This window comes from Leuresthes tenuis, unplaced genomic scaffold (genome assembly GCF_036924035.1).
Source record: "Leuresthes tenuis unplaced genomic scaffold, fLeuTen1.0.hap1 SCAF_4, whole genome shotgun sequence".
Taxonomy (NCBI): Eukaryota; Metazoa; Chordata; class Actinopteri; order Atheriniformes; family Atherinopsidae; genus Leuresthes; species Leuresthes tenuis.
In genome coordinates this window covers 2,690,021-2,708,445 of record NW_027325358.1, presented here as the reverse complement: position 1 = coordinate 2,708,445, position 18,425 = coordinate 2,690,021, and the positions used below count along the sequence as shown (strand labels likewise).

Here is an 18,425-nt window from a genome sequence, read left to right as displayed (position 1 = left end):
CCACACCCACTTCATTTATCACCAGCACTAAAATCCACTGATGCATCTCGCCGCTTCAGCTTTAATGTTGCTGGAAGAGTGTAATCACAGTCCTGTTGCTTGGGAGAAGTTACAGTTGCTCTCCGGTGTTGGAAATCTTAGTTTAGCATTAGCATTAGCATTAGCCCTCTACAGTTTGCTAAACCTCACAACCAACAGAGAATTTTCACAACTTTTTTTGCAGAGGCTGCTTAGCAAAACTGACACAATAAAGATGTGAATCAACATAGTTTTTTTTTTCCTCTCGGAGCACCAGCATCTTTTTTTAAGTTACTGACGGGTACCAATGTCATCTCTGCAGCTACTTTTCATGCAGTCAGTCACACAAGCAGACACTGTCACCAAGAGCATGGAGGAGAAAGCAGTTTTTCTGGTTTAATTTGTCAGACAGAAATTAGCTATAAGCTTAATATGACCTGTGCAGTCAAAGCTCGAAGAAGTGGAAGCACGTCTCTGACAAGGCATCGAGTTACAGACCCTTAGCAGAACCAGGTAAGCTTCTCAGTTAACAGTGAGAGGCTTTACTTTGTGGCACAACAAGGTACAACAGCAAATTTATGATACATTCTTCTGGAATTCCATTTGCTGGAGGGTAGAAAGTCTTTTCAAGTTATTGAACAATCAATTACTAGTCATTAACATCCCTCACTGTCATTTCACTTTGAAGTAAGATTAGTCTGTTTCCGTTTTAAAGATGCATCTGGGCAGCTAACTATCTCAAATTCCAATTAGATTATGTGATTCTTATCTGGCCAAGAATAGATACCAGAGGAAATATTTCAAGCAACAAGTTGGTCACTAATAAAGGCTTACGGGATGTAGCTTTTAATTCCAACAACGAAAAATCAGGACATAACATACGCATCACTCTGCTGCTCCTTATTTCCTTTAACCTGTCAAATTGAATTAACTACCTCTGCCAAGGCAGTTATCTAACCTTTGGTAACAGGATTAAACCAGAGGTCATGGGCAGACTGGCTTAAAACGTTTTACCAAATGTGGGGTGTAGCCCAACTTGAAGGTAACCCACAGTCTCTGCTTTTGCCTGTGCGATGTAAATATTCTCATCGGCGTTGGTCGTGAGGGTCCCTCCGTGGTCAACCACGTGCAGCCCAAACATTTGCAGCCACGGCTGAGTGCGTGGAAGGGGAGCTCCGGCATACCAGAGAAAGAAGACGAGAAGCACTGGAGCAACATGAAGGCTTGTTTTGAGTAGAGACCATGTAGAGAATCGGTGTTATTCTAAGCTCAACAATGTACTGCTGACTGATTATGTGCATGGAAAGCCACAGCACAGCTGATCACTAAAGTGATATAAATAAAAGTGTATGCGTGTCTGCAGAGCCCCGACTGATTTGCAGACACAAATACATGTCGCCAGCTTTATAAATACTAAACTTGTGATGTCTAACTGGATCTGGATCCAGGAATGTTTGATTCAGACTCAATTCTTCCCGCAAATCTTTTCAGTTAAAATTTTTGGTACAATAATTCGTTCATGAAGTCTTTAATTGTGTTAAAGCTTGTTTCTGTCCCCCATCTTGCTTTAAGGTAAACTGGAGCACTTAACATGCCGAATGCTTTTGTGTCGTTTCAACACGTTGTGCACCTTTCAATTTATGTCATGTCCAACACAAGTGGTGCTTTTGAAAAACATAAAGAGCTGTTGGCACAAGTCGGTCTCTAAAGGCATCTGCATGATGTATGGATTCCAAAGAAGGTGTAATTGCTGCATCAGATCATCTTTAAAGTAAAACACGAGCTGAAACTGCGCAGCTTTGACTGATTTACTTCTTGTTAGCCTCCTTGTTGTGATACTCCTGCATTGTAGCAGTGTTAGCTCCTCAGTAGCAGCACCTACTGCTTATAGCCAACACCACAGCAAGTCCAGCTGTAATGCTCCTGTGCTTATGTCACAAAACACCTGTACAACGCATCAATGATTGAATGGAGGGTTATAACTAAAGATTATTTTTAGAAAGTGGAAGAATAAACTAACAATTGAAAACTATAACACAATCAAAATCAAGGTGCTGCGATGGCCAATGATGGGCCTCACCACTGCTGAGAGACTTTCTTCTTAATAATTCACAGAGAAATGACCTGGCGGTGAAAGGTGAGAGGATGGATACGATGAAGTCTCGCTGATTTCATCCACTACGGTCCACTAGTCATCCTGCTGTTGCTGCATTCTCTTCACCAACAGGATTACGCAACAGTAATCAATAAATAATAACATCCAAAAGCTGCATGCAGTGGAAGAAAATGGAGTTCAATGATCCTTCTCTGGCAGTGAAAGACAGCCGGCTGGTGGAGAGGCGTAATGATATGCAGCGTTTATTAATGGCGGCAGACAGGATGCTTTTCACTACTGATGGGAAGCCATTACATAGGATGCAAAGATGCACATGTTTGTGCTGAAAAAACAGAAAGGATGGTGCTGACACACAGCCTTGACAACACCACCTCACCCCTGGCCTCATAGCAACAGTCCAGGTCTGATTGAAGCTGCCTCCCTCGCTCCAAAACTCACAAAGGGGTCGAAAGACAAAATCTGGATGAGAAAAACAAAGTCCTTTCAGTGGATCCTGAATGAATCATCCACCCGGCTTTATTTCCCATTAAACAACCTGAGGCACATCCCATGACATTACTGCGGTCCAATGTGATTCCCAGCAGTTAAGAATCTTTACCTTGTTATATAGCATCTCTCTTTGCATTTGAATCTAATTCAGTTCAGATGCAGCCAGACGCTCCATCGAATCAGCCTCAGACACTGACCCGCTTTCAGTCAATCGGGAGCACAGAAGTGGAGCTCCCACACACTCAGCAGACTCAATTATGCAACAGACTCAGCAAACGCCTTTTGGATGTGCTCTGATGCTTCACACCTGGGAACAACAGCCTGCAGAAGTGCACAACCTGTTTCTGGATGGATGAAGTGAGAACATTCAAGAAAACGGGGACTGCTTTTTGCACAGTGGATGGTGAGTTTCAGCTCTTCGTTGGCTCCGTTTTTACCCCCCCCCCCCCCTCCCAATAAAAACACATCTGTAAGGATTCAGATCTGATTGCCTCTCTGTCCCAGAAAGAAGCAGCTGAAGAAAGAAGGTGCTCTCTATCAATGGATGCGGGTTGTCATGGCAACAGTTGTAGTTTATTTTTAAATTTAGTTGAACCCACTCTTCTTCTTCCCACTGGCACAACAGACTCTTCGTGTTCGCTTTCAAACAGAACCGTATCGCGCTCACGAACAACTGTTCAAATCAATCATCAACATTTATGGGTCAGTCAGAGTGTTCTGGTGCTGCCTGGAACGGGCCTCAGTGTACACCCCCCCCCACACACAACTAATCCCAAACACCTTCTGTGTTTAAGAGTCAGGCAGCTCCCTCCCAACCAGCAGCGAGCGGCTCTAGGACAAGAGGACAGAACTTCATCACCAGTGCTGGAGGAACAGGCCTCAGACAGGGAACAGCTTGGCATGGAAACATGGAACAGGATGAAGCTAAATGCAAAAACAAAACTGCTTCTTGAGCATGACATCACGGAATCTGCAGTCGATTACAGCTGTTTGCTGATGCTTCTCGGTGGTAATTTTAAGCACATTTATCGTGAATGATCTGCAGTCTGTAAGCATTCAGCTATTGAGCAATTTTATCTACATCTGAGAAAATGCTTCACAAGGTCTTTCTGGAGGTGTAGTTTAAATAATAATTGTTAAATCGATTGCTGCAGAGTTATAGGAGGCCGTTAGTCCAGGATTCCAGGGATGTTGTTGCCTCTCAGAATAGTACTTAAACCAAGAAAAAGTTTACTGTTCAGAACAGTGGTTCTCAAAGTTTTTGGCTCCCAGAATGATCAGGTTGCTGTTGTAAAGCTCACTTAAAAACTTATTCAAAGACAACCGGGTCAAGAGTAAATAAAACAGGATAAATGGTATATTACTGCATGACAACAATGGCTGGAACAACAGGTAATGATGAGCAGATAGTCTATGTGACACCAGAACTGTACGAATGTTAAAAGGAACAAAGTGCATTTGTGGCTCAAACCAGCTCTGGATTTTTGGGGCCAATACTGACACAGATTATAAATATGTAAGTGTCCGACTCTATGTTCTGCAGACGGAGCTGAGAGCCTTTCAAACGATGCCAGGGTCGCTCTGCTGGACAAACTACATGCTGTGACTCCTTCTAAATGACATCAAGACAATATGTCTGTGTGAGCCCAACAAAGACCGGTGCCAGCAGCCAACGGATACGTTCAGGCATGAAAATGTTCCATCTACGAACATGGAAAAGGCTGAAAAGGTTCGAGGAAGAGCAACTTATAAAGAAAAAAATGGGACTTTCAGAACATTTATCATCGTTTTGAAATCTTGCTGTACTGCAGAATCATTCCAATAACAAGCCCGACCACATTAATTTAACACATGTTCAAACTAAATGACCAAAATTAAACTTTATCTCTCTAATCAGACACCTGCGAATACAGTAAGACACATTAATATTTTACTATAATGCACATTTGTGCAACAATATCAGAACTATGTACTTGTTTCCAAAGTTTTGGAAGTAGTAAACAAATCCAGCCAAATATTAATTTTAGAATCTAATTTCATAATAAAGGAAGCTGTTAATAGCTGCTAGTGATTACACAGCAGCTGTTATAATGTGGATATAATGCCAATATTTACAGTATATGAAGGAGAAACAGACAAACACTGTTTTTACATGGTGTTTGACCTTGATCCTGGAGAAAAGGAGCTCTTCCTGCTGTCTGTCCCGCTTAAAGTAATTGGATTCATCTTGAGGCTTTAATTAGAATGATCAGGTGGTGGCTGCAGGAGCAGGGTCACAGATTTACCTCTCACAGGTTCACCACTGAGGAGAGGTGGAGTGATTTCATCCTTATAGCTCAGCACAGGTCATTTCCTGTGTTTCTATTGGCTTCTAATTTGGTTACAGTGGAGATGGGGGGGTGGAGATAGGGGCTGCTGTGTGTACTTGGTGTTTGTTGTTAAAAAAAAATGTGCCTGTGAGTGGCCATATTGCTTCTTGTGACCACATAAATCCTGATGCTGGCCTATATTATGACCACAAGCTACTGTTGACTCTCACAACAGTTTTTAACAGTCTGACGGGCAGCTCTTCATTCAACACCTCAAACACAGTTAAAAATTAGCAAAACAACCCCCAAAACCCAGTGCTTTTCAGTTCAGTCAGCTTATGCTGCACATAATGTCAGATGGAGGCTTCCGCCTCACCGTCAGCTCACAGGACACAACAATCCACTGGTTTCCCAACGCACAGCACTGTGCCCGCTTATTATAAGGGAAACTACGGCACCGGACAGAGCTGAGGGAAACCCCAGCCGCTCCTGCAGAAACACCTCACAGGAGCAGACTATAGATTCAGGTCCCTGTTGGCGCGCGGGGAGGTGGTGACATCCTGTTTGCTGCGTCGCTTTTATCAGAAGACACAGCTGCGCGTCTCCAGACCCGCGTTTTAATGATCAGAGTGACGTAACTGTGACCAAAGAATAGGCTGGAGTGGCTGCCTGATAACAGCCTGTCCAGGAGGAACAGCGAACAGTCGCCTATGAATGAAACACCTCGGAACCAAACCTGAACAGGCTCAATTATGCAATAAGAATTAGAAGGCGCAGACCAGTACCAGCAAAAAAAACATTTATTCCTTACCGTATAAGGCATTTCGCGTTATCTGGCCTCCCATCGCGTGTCTCCTGTATGGATTAGCCTATTCAGATGTTCTTGTGGCACAACCCAGAGCTCGTGACATGATTGCATCCAAAGGTAGCCTATCGCCTCTCTCCTCCGAATAGATGCAAAACACTGGATCACCGTAGAGACCCGCACCTCCGTCTTCTGAGCGCAGGGACGCACATCCGTGAAGGCAACTCCCCCCCACCCACCCCCTCATTCACAGAGCGCTCTCTCCGCCTCGGGTCCCACTCACTCACACTGGTATTTACATAGAAGGTGGAGACTCAGGCTGGGCGCGTTTTAACGCCGTCCCCGCCACGCTGAGCGGCTATTTATGGGCCATGAGGTGGACACTTGACAGTGGAGAATAGAATAACTGGCACGTATCATGTTTACGTGCACTATTTAATTGAATAATTAAATCAATGCCAATTCACGTAAAACTATGTTGTTTCAAATTAAAATGGGGAAACAAGTCTGAGACTAAGAATGGCTCCAGAACCTCAGAGGGCAAGTGGTGCACATTCTTTACTCTCAGCACTCAGTCTTTCACTTTCCACGCTTCCCTATGTGCTTCAGGCCCCTGGCAGACAGACCGGGTGACCCCTCAAGAGTCGGTCCTCTGACTTAAGCTGTCATCACATATCAGGGGTGACCTCAGTCTCACACACCAGTGTTTGCTGCAGGCCTGAAGCTGCAGGCGCTGCAGCACTGAGATAGTGCCCCTGTGAGGGGACAGCATGAGGGATGTTAGATATCTAAAAAAAAAAAAGAGGTTGTGGCCTGAATTTTACTTGACATGGATACATATAGTGCAGCAGTCAGTGTTGCCTCAGATGTGTCTATCAAAGGGAACAGTTGGCAGGTTGTGAGTTAGGCCCGAGCCCAGTTCCCCGCCTTTGTTTACAGGGATAAAGTGCACCTTTTGGGGGGAGGGGCTATCAAAGAAGGTAATCCAGCCTTTGGCTGGCTAAAGTATGCCCTGCAGATGGCTGTGGTCAGACTATGAAGCCAGTCAGGCCAACACAGCCATCGACTGTTGTCTTATCACAGGAGCGAAATGATGGTGCTGTATTTTCATTTATTTATCTTTGTTCAAGTTGTCCATTTTATTGCATTCCTATGAATATGTTTCTGTTTTGTCTTTTAATGTGAAGCTAATTTAGTTGACACATCATGAAATGTGCTGCACTATATAAATAAAATTGCCATTTCTAGATTATGTATCATATTTAATTAGTTAAACAATTATAATTGAATGAAAACTTTTGTTTTTTTCTCCAAACTTTAGACAAAATGCTTGAATTGGAGACAATTGCAGTTTTTAAAAAAGTTTAAAAAGCACTTTTAGGTCATTAAGAAGTGCGATCAAAGTGCACAGAGAGCATTTTCTTGTGGGTTCAGGGAGTTTACAGCAACTGTCTGCACAATTCTGTACATTGATGTTTATGTTTAAAGGATTACCCACCAAACCTTGCAGGTAATAATATTTACTCGTTCCCATTTCCCCATCATTTTTTGTGATTACCAGCATGTAATCACAACAAATACTGGAGCCCGCCTGGGATGCTGATCAAAATAAAATCAGAACCACAACCTCTTTAGTCTGCTAAATGAGACACAGTAGATGCACACATGGCGTGCACATTTGAGGTGAAAACAGTTACCCGAGAGTACACAGAGCACAATGAGAGGCTAACCGCATTTGGTTTCATGTATCACCTCTGCAGACAATTACAAAATATCTGGAGTCAGGATTGTAAAGATGGCCTGAGCCAAAGGAAGACCACTTTCTAACCAAAACAAACACGCAGACTCCCGATTGCATTAGCGAGCATTGATTATTCACATAAGTGGGGCAGAAAACGATTGTATTCCACATTAATAAGTCACAGAGGGATTTTGAATCAATAGATTATGTCTTGCTTTTGAAAAACAGGCTGATATAATCAGCCGTAAAAAGGATATTAACAAGCTGGTTTAAACTTAGAAGCCACCCTCAGGATGACATCATTGCTTTGAGGTATCATAGCTTCTTATCTCGGTTAGAAAACGAGTGCTTGGACGCTGTCCAGACCAGTTTCAGGAGGAAACTTCAGACTGCCACATAAAGTAACCTTGTAGACACAAACCAGAGGAAAGCCCTGAAGAAAAGTGCACTTCCTCGCCTTACTGGACATCGGTGTCGTGCGTGAATTCATTGCGAGAACATCCTTCCTTTGTACAGTACCTTTTGCTTCCTGTTTTAATAATACAGCCACCACTCTGTTGGCTGTAACCTTTAAACAAGAAAGCCTCTTTTGGCCTGCAGTCCTCCAGGCGGTTTGATTGAGGTGCATCTCACAGAGTCTGTACATAAGATTGCATTATATAACTTCCTCAGAACGCGTTGCATGGCTTATGGTTCACTGCAGTTCAGTTGGTATCAGACAAAGCACGAAGTTCAGGCTTTAAAGGAATATTTCAGATCAGTTTTAGGCTTTTAATGCAAACGTTAAAACAAATATTGAGCAGAATTCCCCCTCAGCGCCAGAGTCAAAGTGTCACTTGGAGGAATGTATCTGAATTTCTTCGTCAACTGCACCCCAGGCGAAACACACCGCTGACCACATGACAGACAAATAAATATCCCACCCATAATGGCCCAAAGTTGTCAGTAAGTGTCTTCTATGCTGGGCAGATTTCCTGGCAAAATGGCGAAGGGCTGAGGACAAACAGATGACACAGTTCTGCTTGCTGGCTCATAACATTTGTCTCACTAATATCATTTTTGGCGGTGACCCCATACAGATAATTTATGGTTTACTGTAGTGTCTGTCCTGGACAGCTTTTGTCTGTTTCGGGGACTTTAAATGTTTAGTCTCAGCCATCCTAAACTCACTCCACTGCAGCATTATGATCCAGAGCCAAAGACAATTGTCATCTTTTACCCTAAAGTCTTCTCTACACCTTTTAGGTGTAGATTACTGTTTGTGAGAACTGAACATTGATTATTTTCACATTGATCATCCAACACATCGACCACGAGGAGTGAAGCTCACTGACACCATGATGACTTGTGGGAGAAAATGTGTTCGTTTGCTTTGTATTTCTAAAGAGAAAACCTTGAATGGGAGTCTGTGGTGCCAGAGATGTTTAAGCGCCACCATGAATGGTTAAACCCCAGCTTAACTGTGAACTAAATCTGCCTTTTTTTACACGCTATCATGTAGACTGATAGAAAAAGTTTGCTCAAAAAGTTATGGAAAGAGATGTATAAATAGTCTTGGTGGAAAAAAAGAGCTCATGACCACAAAATTGTCCAAGCCTTAGAGTGGCTGCGGATCCAGAATGGTGGCTGATGATTAACCAACCCCCATCTATTCAAGGTTTTTACGAGTGGCTCAAAATTAATTACACATTTCACATAGACGCACACATTTACAATCAACCAATCCGCAGAAGCAACACGATATTCTGCCAGCAGAGTGAGGCCCGCCGCCTCTTTTCTAAGTGATTTGTACCGGCGTGAAAGAGAATCCACCAGCAGATGTCGAGTGGCTGCGAGGTCAGCAGAGTGGGTCAGCTGCAGTTGGCATTGTCTGAGAGCGCGTTTTGGCACGCGTGTGCAAACAAAACCTCCTATTCAGGGTTTCCTCTGCATCCCCATCTGGAGCCCTTTGCAATACGAGTAATAGTGGAACCTCAAACACGCCCCAGAAACAGGATAAGAGGAAGAAAGGAACTCTTTGAAAGGTGACACTCCCTCGGATTTGATAAAAAGTGACTTTGGGTCATTATGTCTAAGTGAAGTGAGAAATGTGAAAAGACCAAAGTAGGTAAAGGTGAGAGATGATGGTGACAGTCACTGCAGCAGGCAGAGGAATAATGATGATCTCCGTTTTTTCATACTGTAAATCTCTCTCTACCTGTACTGAGACATGCCCTCTGCAGGTTTCCACATAGCTGCACTCTTCGTTATTAGCAAAGGTGAAAGTTAGTTTGAGGGCACATGATGTCTGGTGTAATGTAGTACTTTTCATCAGAGCTGGAGCAGAAGAAGTTGGAAGGTGATAATTAGATCTGTCACTCTGCTTTAATATCTCTCAGAGCCGCTCGGCCTTGGGCTGGATAGTTGGAAAGAAACGCCTTATTGTCTCTGGAGCTGAGGAACTGAAAACACTATTCCAGCCTGATACACTGTTGCTAAATGTGCTGGTGAAGACTGATGGGTTTCAGCAATGTCACTGGAGCTATCAAGGGATTTGAATTATCCATAAAACTGGGAATATAATTCAGTGCATGTTATGTTGTTTCTATTCAGTTTCATACTTTCTCTGTATTTAAAGAAGACCAAGCGTGTCCAAGCATGCTAACCTGCTCTGTTCACACTCACAAAGTTCACTTTTCATGTTTAACGTGCATAAAGTTCAAAGTCTTAAAGGGGAACTCCAGTATTTTTAAACCTAAACCTTATTTCTGGCATGAAATACGTTCATCTGCTCACCGAGAATTGGTTACCGAGTTACCGAGTTTGGTGAAAGTCTGCGTCCTTCAGAAGATATTTAGATAACTGGAGATCCATATAACGGAGTGAACGGGGCTTAGAGGATGCAGCCTCTAAATAAGGCATTATCTGTCTTTATTTCACCAATACTTTAAGAAGAATGAATGAATGAACGTGTGCTATAGCTCTGTTAGCTCATAGCTGCTGTTATGTGGCTACTTGCGGCTATAGGAGAGCTAACGGAGGGATTTCTACACAGGCACTCTACTGGGACCACTTCATCCACACGCCCCCCTGCAGCACAGTTTATTCACTCCTTTGAGAACGTACTATTGCACGCTGTGCTGCAGCAGCGCATGTCGATGACATCATCCCAGTAGATGAGTGTGTAGAAAGCCCTCTATAAGCCCCCCGATAGCCGCCAATAACAACAACACAGCAGCTATGAGCTAACAGAGCTATAGCACACGTTCATTCATTCATTCTTCTTAAAGTATTGGTGAAATAAAGACAGATAATGCCTTATTTAGAGGCTGCATCCTCTAAGCCCCGTTCACTCCGTTATATGGATCTCCAGTTATCTAAATATCTTCTGAAGGACGCCGACTTTCATCAAACTGTTCTCGGTGAGTAGATGAACGTATTTCATGCCAGAAATAAGGTTTAAAAATACCAGAGTTCCCCTTTAACCATCCAGGTTCAGCGTGGTGGCATGTCAGTTAATGCAGTGTTCTGTTTTAGGCCACAGGAACATTTTGGAGGAAAGAGTTCAGGAAAAATCTTTGCTGGAAAAGTTGAAAGAATAGTTTATTCTGTAGAATATGAATATTTTAGCTGGATAACAGGATGATCTCCCAAGAGCCTGTTGGCCAAGTTTAGCATGAAAAACTCATTCTGTTGTTATTGTGAAGTTTATTCTAGACTTAGTGACCTCCTCGAATCCCAGTTATTGCTTTGAATGAAGGAGGCAATTGAGTTATGACTTGGCAGTTGGAGAACCTTACAGTAGTGTTCGGGTTTCTACATTTCTAAATAGGCTTGGCATCGATCTGCTTGGCACGAGAGGACTTTAAAAAAAAAGAAATGGACACAGTCACTATGGTGTCATACACTGGCTTATGAATGGCTCTTTTGAAGCTTTGAGTTTGGCATTTTGCTGCTGCCAGCTTGGTTTTTATGGAGCCAGAAGTAAATGTATTTGGAAATGAGAGTAAAAGTAGTTAATGACACCAGAAAAGATCCAGATCCACTGGGGAACGAGCTTTCATGAAAGAAGTTGATGCTTTTATATAAAGATATTTTGGAAGATATTTCTTCAACATAAAACAACAACCATCTTTTAACAGTCCATGGGTCCAGCTGCCATCATGGTGAGCATAGAGGTCACGCTCTTTTTATCCTGTGCATAAATCCACAGTTTTCAATCGTTCTGATGGAGTCATTTTAACAGCGAGCTACAAAGCATGTCATGAAAATCAGAAAAGATGTGCAGGAGGTCAGTCACAACGTTCAATAATATATGGAGGTGCAATGCTTTGACTTGATCAAAAGGTAGATGCCAATTCAGGGACCATGTATGGAGCGAGTTTTCCAAGAAGAGAGTCGAGGTGCAGCTGCTTCATGTGCCGGTAAAGAGGCATCTGTGCCAGGATTACTGGTTTTCCCTCATTTCCAGTCAGTTTGCTAAGCTGGCCTCAAGGTGACACAGTTAAGGGGAGTTTATGGGATCTTCAAAGTTTGTAGACACCATCCTTTGGAAAACATGTACAGGGGGTTATGGGAATACTTTATGGGAATATTTTAGGTTGTGCAAATATGGTCCATCCAACAGGCATGAAGAGGCCATTAAGAAATGAGCAAACTCATAGTTTCCTGGAGTTTTCCTCTCTCTTACAGGCAGGAATACATATGGTTGTAATTCCTCCAAGAACACATCACTAAGACTTTTAAATACCAAATTCCGATCATGATGGGGTGTTTATTGTTCCTTATATTAGATTTATACGGGACAGCTGTTGCATGAGGGAACATATGAATCTGTTTGCATGGGTTTTCGGCGCCATCAATCAGTGGCCCTGCTGGTTTCTCTATGTGAATCAGCACAGTGTTTCCTTCTTGGCACTTACCAGCTCATGGCACATTTGGCAAAAAGATACTTTCAGAAACAGACGGACGATCAGAGCTTTCTTTATTCCAATTAAGTAGCCCTCACTTTATCATTACTCTCATTTATCACATTTGCAACCTGTGCTGGTCCCCTCTCTCTGGGTTTTATGCTGTTATGTTACATTTAGATCCGTGAAGAGCTGGGTTGAGCTGAAATGAGATTAAAAGAAAGTGGAGTTCTTGGAAGTACTGTCGCTGTCCCAAAGAGCTGGCGCATGCAGCACAGAGTGAAAATCACCTAAATCGCTCCTTCCTGTGTACTCACCAATCGAGACCCTTTTAATTAGACACAGGAGAGGCCTGCAGAGATGTTACACTACAGCTTATCTGTGGATCTTCTCATTTGGGAGCATTGCAGAGATAAGCAGACTGAGGTTCTTTTTTGGAGGCATTTTTTCCTCATGTAACCACAGCTCAGACCTGAGCATCAGTTTCCTTCCATCAGAACAGAAAAGTAAGTGAAGATGTCTCATGCTTTGTTCTGTAGGACTCAAAGAAAAGACAAGTCACAGGATTCAGCTGAGATCTGAGAGCTTCAGGGTGCAGCAGATTCCTGAAGTCGTGAGGATGTGTCCCCTGAGGAAAACACAGGTTTTACAGAAACTGTGAGAATATATTTAAAATGTTCAAATATTCCAGGAATAAAGCTTTTGCACAGGTTCAGTAAGGAGGATCCAGTCCCTCGTATCTGCCCTTATTCCCACTTAAAGTTCCTGTTTCCAGCTTATCTCCCATGAGCTTACAGACTCCCTGGGGTCCTGTCCTTTGCTCCACTGTGACGCTTCATCAGTTGAATCAACTCATTGACGTCAGTAAACTTTATTTACCAATAGTTTTTCTTCCATCTTTTCACTTGATCTCTCCTTAATAAAACTGATTTGTGACATGTGGCTCTCTCTGAAAAAATAACCAAAGCTTAACTCAGTCTATCCATCCATCTATACCTGCTTAAATTTAGGGTTGGAGGTGCTGGAGCCCATCCCAGCTGCCATTGGGCAAGAGGCAGGTACACCATCGATGGATTGGCAGTCCGTCACAGGGCCACACAGAGACAAACAACCAATGCAGCCAAAGATTTAGGTAGATTTAGGATCACTAATTAACCTAAAATGCATGTTTTTGGATGGTGGAAGGTGGGGATATCTAAAATGCCCAATGTGCAAACACCCCAGCTGGGATTTGCACCAGGAACCCTCTTGCTGTGAGGCAACAGTTCTAACCACCACACCACTGGGCAGCTCCATTTAAGGTGTCTCCTTCACAATATTTGCTGAATGTTGTACACGTGGAACCCATTTGTGTTCCAGTTTTTGTAAAGAAGACCTGTTTTTCATCTCATGACGCGTGGCTCTGTAGCTGTTTTATATGCCAGAATGTGTCCTTCTGAGCTCTCTGTACTTCAACTCCTGATTGTGTTCTTTGCAAAGAAGTGACGGGCTTCATATTGCTGTGAAAAATGAGCAAAACGAGACTTAACTGGTTGAAATTCAGATTTTAAGACCAGAAGCACATTTTGAGTTTGTGGATGTGGAGATAATGATATTTAGCAAGATTTTCTTCAGCTCCGATATGTAAATATGACAGTAATGTGTGTAATGAAAAGTCTGTTCATAATCCACGTTGCAGCCAACAGCAAAAAGTTGTGATTAGAAAATGTAAAACTGTAGCTGGAGCATTTAAGAGATGTAAATGATTAGCTCACTTGGATCAATCAAAGCTCTGCGCCCCAGAACCAAGAGAAACCTCTTGATTATCTAACATTTCTCTAAACATTCTGAGGAGAGCTGACAGCTTTCAATTGAGTTAGAAAAGAAACTTAGTAAGAGGAAGACATAGATTGAAAGAGACAATTTAATATGGATTTGGATGTCAACAACAAGAATTTATGTCTCCATGATGAAGGGTTAACAGTTTTAATGATATTTGGCTGCACATGGCTTTCTTTTGGTCCCAATCCTAACAATCCTAAATCCATTCTGACCCATGAATCAGCTCAGAGAAACACACCATCATCATAATCACAAACAGCTGGTCAACCAAACGGAGAGGGACATCAGTCAGATTTCTGTTACACAACCAGACTGCAGAAAGTGTTTTTAAAGGGGAACTCTGGTGTTTTTAAACCTTATTTCTGGCATGAAATACGTTCATCTGCTCACTGAGAACAGTTTGGTGAAAGTCGGCGTCCTTCGGAAGATATTTAGATAACTGGAGATCCATATAACGGAGTGAACGGGGCTTAGAGGATGCAGCCTCTAAATAAGGCATTATCTGTCTTTATTTCACCAATACTTTAAGAAGAATGAATGAATTAACGTGTGCTATAGCTCTGTTAGCTCATAGCTGCTGTTATGTGGCTACTTGCAGCTATAGGAGAGCTAACGGAGGGATTTCTACACAGGCACTCTACTGGGACCACTTCATCCACACGCCCCCCTGCAGCACAGTTTATTCACTCCGTGCTCTGTGACAGTCGGCTAACTTCACACAGAGTTTGCTGCTGATAGTTTTGTGCAACATGGCAGGATATTTATCAGATTTTGACGAAATGGACGACAACTTTGAGTAAGATGGACGTTCTTACCGGAGTGAATGAGCTTCAGCCCCCCGATAGCCGCCAATAACAACAACACAGCAGCTATGAGCTAACAGAGCAATAGTACGTGTTCTTTCATTCATTCGTCTTAAAGTATTGATGAAATAAAGACAGATAATGCCTTATTTAGAGGCTGCATCCTCTAAGCCCCGTTCACTCCCTTATATGGATCTCCAGTTATCTAAATATCTTCCGAAGGACGCCGACTTTCACCAAACTGTTCTCAGTGAGCAGATGAACGTATTTCATGCAAGAAATAAGGTCCAGGTTTAAAAATACCGGAGTTCCCCTTTAAAAACACTTTCTGCAGTCTGGTTGTATAACAGAAATCTGACTGATGTCCCTCTTTAAGGCTCTGAAAAAGTCGAAGAATTGACACAATTCTGTTTTGAGAATTCATGTCATCAGTGTGGTGTGGAAATGAAGGGAGGCACAGCAGTTCTTCCTCCCACTGCTGGAGGGAAAACACAGAGTAGGACCATAATAAACACCATACAACGTTTGTAGCAGCACAAAGAGGAAGAAATCTTCCCAATACCTCCAGGGCTGCCATCTGCAACAAGGGTATGATTATGCTAAAAAGAATCAGCAGTTAATCATTTGACACCTCTGAAAGAGCATTTCATGAAATAGAAATACAACCAATTCATGGTCAAAGGTCCAGGCATCTCAACTCTGGATAACAATGGTGATTTCAGAGGAAAAGCAGTATATTTGTATTCACTTAACATTGCATAGAAAAACAACCAGTGGCCTGCTTTGTTTCCTTGCTTCTCCACGAGCCTCATTGTATGTAATCAGGCTGTTTTTGGGACAATCATAAGACACAAAAAAATTATCTTTTTCCTGTTTTCCTCAAGCTCTTCCTTTGCTGATGATAAGGTTGCTCATGCAGGGTGAATGTGCTGAAGCTGAACACGTGCCCACATCTTCTGCGTCATCATACACCAAGACCAATTCCAGTTTAATGTCCCCATTTAAAGGCAGACCTTCCACCCTCTCTTCTGCAATAAGGCTGAAAGGAACTACACTCAGTGTCAGTTACTTTTCCAGATAAACACAGACTTATTAAAGACGTTACAAAAACAGGGGCTGTGGTGGTTGCCTCAAAGCAAGAAGGCTCCTGGTCTGGACCTTTCTGTGAGTTTGCATGAGCTCCCCGACACTCTGGGCACTCCAGCTTCCTCCAACCGTCCAAAAGGTGATTATAAAACTGACCAGGGAGCGTGCACGCTGTTTGTTTCCCATCCGCCGTGCCCAATGGCAGCAAGGTTAGGCTCCAGCGACCCTGAATTGGGTTAAGCGGGTATAGAAAATGGATGGATGAAACACTGGTTGTGCAGTCACTGGTTTTATCTCATCTGGACAAAAGCTCATTGGTTTGGTCAAATGCAACCAAGAGAGATTATGCACTGTGTTTATCCAAAGTAGCACGAGAAGCTTTCTCAGTTAAAAGATAAGGAAAGAAAGTTTTTCTACTTTGACCAAGCCTGAAATAACCTTTTTTCTTTACTCTGTTTCAAACCCTTCTGTTTGTTTTCTGCTAACCTTTGATGTCACTTCCTGTTTGGTTAGGTCACATTAGGCCACATTAATTTACAATGAATTACAATGAATTACAAGTTTAATATTTAAATGAACACATTAGTTTCCACACAAATATGTGTCTGTTCCATAGTTCTGTCCAAGTGTGTCTAAGTAAGGTATACAAAAACTAAAAGATCTTTTTAGCATTTTTCTTAACTAATTTTAAGGAATTAAAAATTAATTAATATATCAGCAGGAGACTTAGAAGACGGGGGAGACGTAAGACGTAAGATCTTAGGTAAGATTTGTCTGCCTGATGCGTAAAATCATTGTGAAATATACTGTTAAAGGAGATTATGAACAATTATGCAGGCATTCTGTGCATAAAACAGGGTTAGGGTTAGAGAAACATGCTGTAAAACAGGCCGTGTTTGGAAAGCCAAGAAAGGCCATGCTCAACATTTTTATTTCGATAATCATTCTTTCAGTTATCGTCTCGAGAATCCATCGGTTATACTTCAGAGATACCGTCTTAATATGTTTTGTTAGCTCGGCCCGGTGGAGTTAATTTCCCTCTGACGGCACCTACAGGCTGTTGGTTCAGCTTTTATCAGACATGTACAACAGACTTTGATTTAATGTCATAGAACATCCTCAACAGTCATGACAGCGATAATGAACGATGAAATTCGGTGTCAACACAAAATCACGCATTTTTTCCTCACCTTAATCACCTCGTGATCCCATGAAAACGTGCTGCTAAATGTTGTGGTTTGGAGAAAAGAAAAGGCTAACGAGGCTTCTTGTGAAAACAAGATCAATCAACTTGTAACAACACAAAAGCGAGATAAAGGCATTGAATCAAATAGCTGCAGGCGAAGCTGCTCTCAGCTTCTCTCACTGCTGCACGTTATGATCTCCTTTTACAGGCAAACTGCCTGACAAGTGCTGCAAAAGTGCAGCCGACATGGAAGAAACCTTCCCTGAAAACATGTATTTCAGTTAAACTGCGAGACCAGGCTGCATGTTTTTACATATTAATATCCTTTTGCCATCATTTCTCTTGCTTATGAGAAGATGTCACAGTACGGTCACTTTATTGGATGTAAAATAGAGAATATAATCTATTATTATTATTATTATTATTATACCACTGATAACATCAGCATTGATACTATGACACCTTGTGTTTTATTACACCTTCCTAGTTTCAAAATACTAAATCAGAAATACTTCTACATCAGAAACATCAACAGAATTAAAGCTTTTCTGTCCCAAAAAGACCAGGAGAAACTCCTCCATGCCTTCATCTCCAGGAGACTTCATTACTGTAACGGTCTTTTAACCGGACTTCCCAAAAAGAGCATTAAACATCTGCAGCTCATCAAGAAAGCTGCTGCTGGAGTTTTAACCAGGACTAAGAGATCTGAACACATCACACCAGCTTTAAAGTCTTTACTCTGGCTTCCAGTCAGTCACAGAATAGATTTTAAAGCCTGCTGATGGTTTACATCTGTGACATGTTCAGAGAATATAAACCCAGCAGAGCTCTCAGATCCAAGGACTCGGGTCAGCTGGTCCAGTCCAGAGTCCAGACTAAACCTGAAGAAGCAGCATTTAGCTGCTATGCTGCAAACAAGTGGAACAAACTGTCAGAGGAGATTAAACTGTCACCAAATGGAAACATTTTTAAATCCAGGTTAAAAACAGTTATTTTCTCATGTGTCTATGCATGAAATCTGCAGGATATCTTTCTATTTTTCTGCTTCCTGCTGCAATGCTTTTATTTCATATAAAGCACTGAAATGTGCTACACAAATAAATTTGACTTTACATGAAAGTGTCCCTAATTCTTGGAGTTTTACAAACTCCTCAGATATTTT

At 42.2% G+C, this 18,425-nt stretch overlaps 1 protein-coding gene across 2 annotated transcripts in view; it reads right to left on the bottom strand.

The window, feature by feature from the left end:
• The window catches only part of neurl1aa (neuralized E3 ubiquitin protein ligase 1Aa), a 64,564-nt gene that overhangs the window by 35,050 nt on the left and 11,089 nt on the right, over positions 1–18,425 (bottom strand). The window contains exon 1 of one of the 2 annotated variants that reach the window (XM_072384084.1): positions 5,744–5,963. The exons of the other annotated variant lie outside the window; for it this stretch is intronic. Coding sequence (XP_072240185.1) covers positions 5,744–5,777 — 34 coding nt within the window. The 5' untranslated portion in view covers positions 5,778–5,963. Of the gene's footprint in view, positions 1–5,743; positions 5,964–18,425 lie in introns of those variants that run through there. 2 annotated transcript variants of the gene reach the window in all.